Here is a 4,828-nt window from a genome sequence, read left to right as displayed (position 1 = left end):
AAGTGCTCCCTCATTGACCCCCTCGAGTTGCCTCCAACAAATTGAAGGATCAAACAATATAATCCAAAACAAGTATAAAAAAATGCTCATTAAAAATAAAATATTGTATAATATCAAAAAAGAAATGTGTTGTGTCTTTCACAAAGGTGCGTCCCAAGTAAAGTGCCCCCTCATTGATCCCCTCGAGTTGCCTCCAACAAATTGAAAGATCAGACAATATAATCCAAAACAAGTATAAAAAAAGGTAAATTCTTTGGTACCCAAGAATTCAAATTGGGTACCGGTACCTTTAGTGTAAACTTTTATTAAATGTCAATTTATTTTTAAATAAATTAAAATAAATAAATGACACGGCATGAAATTATAGTATTTGATTGGTTGAGGGTATCGGTACCCATCTAAACTCAAGGGTACCGGAGTGTTCACCATAAAAAAATGTTCATTAAAAATTAAATATTGTAGTAATATCAAAAAAGAAAATCTCATAGATTTATTATATTATACTCCCTCTGGTCTCATTTATAAGAAAATATTTCCTTTTTAGATACATTGAATAAATAATGTATCTGGACAAATTATTGTCCAGATACGTTATTTTTCAATGTATCTAAAAAGAGTTTTTTTTCTTATAAATGAGACCGGAGGTAGTATAATATTAGTAAAAATGCTCATAGATTTATTTTATGGTATCCATTGTATTGTGTTATTGTATGTTGATCTATTTTTGCTTGATGTTAGTAATAGTTTTTTTATCACTATGTCATTATGTCTCCAGAAATGGAAACCATCGTCCACCACCGTGTTTAAGAACCATGGCAAAGAGAGATATATAACTATTGTTCTTCTTAATAATATAACGTGAGTTGAGTTAATGGAAATGTGAGTTAAATATTGAGTTTATCGAAAGTTTGTTGTCGATGAAGAAGAAGAATTGTGGAACTGGTAAGCTGAGTCCCACATTGTTTGAGTTGTACTTTACACAAAATTGATGATTTAGATCTTCATAAGTGTGTTGTTTTACATTCACATTTAAAAATCAAGACTTCCTTTTGAGCCAAACCAAAAAAGCTACGTACTAACATCAAAGAGTTTATAAAAAAAATAATAATAATCAAAGAAAAAAATGCTTTATATTTTTTATTATTACAAATACAAATTTGAATCCCCCGCAATTGGAATTTTCAGTTTTAACCAAAACCTTCTGATCTTTATCACGTGAATGGGGAGTTTTTAACTGCACCAGACTATTATTACACCGATTCAATTCCACGGCCACCGTTGAGGTTGTTACGACAAACAGGACAAGTGGCATGAGTAGAAAGCCAAGCATCAATACATGGAGGATGAAAGAAATGATCACATCGAGGTAACACACGAACGCTATCATTGTCATTGAAGTCAGAGAGACACACAGCACATGGTAGAGTACCTTCATCACCTTCCTTAACATGTTTGATGACTGAAGAGTACAATAAGATTGGAAAAGTTTTGAGAAGTTGAGGCTTAATACCAATGGCAGCTTCGCATTTTGATGAATCCGAATATAAGTAGTGGCGCAGGAACAACAAGAAGATGAAAATTAAGAGAACTGTTGCAATGGCGGCTCCAACAATTACACCAAGCGGCGGAACATCCCATATTGTTGTTGGAGATCCGTAAAGACACGATGGATGCTTTACTGGTTGAGCTTCTGCAGTACCGTAGTGACGATGATAAGAAACAAAGAGAAGGAGGAAGATGAAAATGGGACTGAATTCTGAGTGTGTCATTGAGTCTAACATTTTTTTATGGAGACAATAATAAACACATAATCTCTCCTATCTTTTGACTGAATCCTATTAAAAAGTAGTTTATTTAGTACATTTTGGTTCTTTCCTTATTAACTTTTTTATAATTTTTTCTTTAAAAAAATAAGTCATAAAAAACAATTGTATTGGGTATTATTAGGTGTCAAATGGGTGTCCAAGCATCACCCCTGTTTTTAGTCAATTGTGTTTTAAATGAAATGAATGTATGTTTGCATACCCCTGAGCGTCATTTTACATCTAATCATGATTACATTCCAACAGTTTATTTAATGCAAAAGTTCTGTATTGGAATATGAAAAAACCTGCACTATCTTCTATACTGTTATTGCATTGGAACATACATATTAAAAAAACCCTACCTTTTCATTATTTCTCCCTATGTCTATATATTTAAGTCATTATTACTTTTAACTAATTAATTTGTAGATTTTTTATATTAATAATTGGACCGTTGGTTTTCCCCAAATATTGTTTCACGCGTAAAACAAATTATTTTGGCATTTCATCACTTCCAACGCTTCCTTCTCATTATTAAAGTCTCTATTATTTTCCAATGCACATCAATGGGAGCATTTGCTATAAGAATAACTACATGAATAACTCTCCTCATTCTCCAATTTTCTTTTTCCATTAAATTTATTCCCCTTCAACCTTTGCATGAGCGACTGTTTTTTTCAATTTTATTTTTAGGGTTGTATTTTCTTCTTCCTGTTTATTGATTTTTCCTAAATAGTGTTGTTGTTCTCTTTAGATTCGCACATTCAGTCCAGGGATCTGAACGAGAGGGTTGGAGAAATCATATTTGCTTATGCAAGGTAAGTTATCTACGAATCTCATTCAATCCTCCTTTCAATCTTTAGTTTCTTTTTCTATTAGAAATCTCCTTTTCTCTCTACTTCATATATTTCAGTTCTTCTCCTAACTGATTATGAATTCTATTTTTAATCCCCAGAACAAAAAACAAAAGCAACGCATTTTAGAAATTTGTTCAGAAACTTAAGTATTTCGTGTAACTAAAAATCGACCCCAAAGTCGATGTAAAGATAGTATTTTTAATTATTGTTAATCGATTTTGTTTAATTTTAGTGTTTTTAGTAATGTTTTCAAATGAGTTTTCTGCTATGTGTTGATTTTAACAAAAAAAAGAGGGAGGAAGAGATGGCTAAAGAGAAGGAGCAGAATAATTTATTCAAAGTTGTTGTCAGTCAGCTTAAAGTTCCAACTGGTTATTATTCCACTGTGTAATATTTTTTGGGATTATAGTTAATGGGTTTCTGTTATTCAGGTGATGATGATATGCTGTTCATTGATGTTGTTTGTTTGTTATTGTTTTGGTTTTGATGAGATTTCTTTTTCATTTTTTTTCTTCTGTTGTTTTGGTCTGATGTTATTTACATACAATGGAGAAATGGGATGCAGAAAGTATTGGAGGCGAAGCAAAATAATCAGAATAAATCGAAAGGATACAAAGTTCCAACCTTGCATGACTAAACTCTTCCTCCTTCCTCTTCCATTACATTCATCAATTTTAGGTTTTTTTTTCCAGTTGCTTCTGCCATTCCACCTCCATCGTTTTTGGATAATTTTTCCTTTACTTCTGTCATTCTAAAATCCATTTTAATGCCCATCCATCATGTTTGAATACGATTCAAATACGATTTACGGTATTTGGTTTTAAAGTCTTGCTGTTTGTTGATTTACGGGTTAGTGTTCAGTTCTTTCATCATGTTTGGTATTTTCTTTATTTTATGATTTTCTTCTGCAAGTTTTTTATGATTTGGTTTGAGATTTCACGTTTGAGTTCGAATCAGTTACGATAAACTATTTTTACCGTTTTGTTGATTTTTTATGGTTTCGTCTTAACTACGACTATGCTACAATTTGATTGTGGTTTGATTCGATGCAGATTTTGTTTAGGATTAAAGTTACAGCAAGCATACAACACTGTAATAAAACATAAAACGGGACTGTGCTCACAAGGTGTTTGATGAAAGTGCTCAGTAAATTATTTTTGTTCAAATGTTTTTTTATGTTTTTTTTTATTTTGTTTAATGATCAATTACTATAGGATTGTTTGATCTCTTACATTAAGGTTTTACCTCTTATATTATAGATTGATTTGGTTTGATTTTGGTTTAGTTTTTTTTCCAATTTTTTGCCTTTCATATTAAGGTTTTACCTCTCAAATTACTTCTTTATTTTGTATTGTTTGCAGTGTGATTGTTGAAGCACTAAAGGTGGACAATATGCACAGGAACCTGAGAAAATTACCCAAGTTTTATTAATTCTTATATATTTTATGTTTTCACTATTTTAGATTGGTTTAATTTCCATATTTTGTTGCTATGATGAAAACTCAATTTTTTGTTACTGTGATTGTTTATGTTTCAAATTTCTCAGATTATGTTTCAAGGATAAAGGTTTGTATTGTATTTAGTTTCCACAAGACTGACATATGTTTCTATTACTAATTTCTATTGACTTCTCCTTTCAGGATGATATGAGAACTTATGACATGGAATGTATAACTATGAGCAAAAAAGACCTTCAAAGTTTTGTTTCAAACAAAGTTACAGAATGCTATCAAGTTAAAAAAGTTTCATCAAGAGTTCAAGAAATTTGTGGTAGAGTTTGATTTGAAAGTTAGAATGCAGCTACTGAAAGAGCACTTAGCCAGTACCATAAGTCACATTCACAGTGCCTACGAAAACTCATGTTTTCATGTTTTCATTTTCATTCTATGCTATGTAAAGATGCCTCTAATCACAAGGATAGTAGTTTCTACTATTAGACCAATTTATACCAGTTTTGTAGCAGGAATAAAGAACTCCAACATTTATATGATTTTTATTGACTGAGAAATGAGAAATAGTGCATTATTTTTTAAACATAGGGAGAAATATATAGTTTTACGATTGGAAATATTAACAAAATATTAGACTATTAAGCTTCAATTCTAATATATAATTCTAATATATAGAAAACACTTTTAAAATTTATCTCTTTCTAATTAGATGTTA

At 30.8% G+C, this 4,828-nt stretch overlaps 1 protein-coding gene and 1 long non-coding RNA gene across 2 annotated transcripts; one reads left to right on the top strand and one right to left on the bottom strand.

Moving 5' to 3' along the window:
• Window positions 1-1,250: 1,250 nt before the first annotated feature.
• LOC131649313 (E3 ubiquitin-protein ligase ATL6-like) lies at window positions 1,251-1,769 on the bottom strand. The gene has a single exon (XM_058919082.1). The coding sequence runs from the start codon at window positions 1,767-1,769 to the stop codon at window positions 1,251-1,253; it is 519 nt and encodes a 172-aa protein (XP_058775065.1).
• Window positions 1,770-3,392: 1,623 nt separating this feature from the next.
• LOC131612403 (uncharacterized) lies at window positions 3,393-4,627 on the top strand. Its single transcript, XR_009287368.1, has 3 exons — window positions 3,393-3,511; window positions 3,715-3,788; window positions 4,303-4,627. It is a non-coding gene; the product is annotated as an uncharacterized LOC131612403 (long non-coding RNA).
• Window positions 4,628-4,828: the final 201 nt, after the last annotated feature.

Source organism: Vicia villosa, linkage group LG1 (genome assembly GCF_029867415.1).
Source record: "Vicia villosa cultivar HV-30 ecotype Madison, WI linkage group LG1, Vvil1.0, whole genome shotgun sequence".
NCBI classification, from domain to species: domain Eukaryota; kingdom Viridiplantae; phylum Streptophyta; class Magnoliopsida; order Fabales; family Fabaceae; genus Vicia; species Vicia villosa.
The sequence above is the reverse complement of the archived record's forward strand: the minus strand, read 5'-3'. Positions and strand labels throughout refer to the sequence as shown.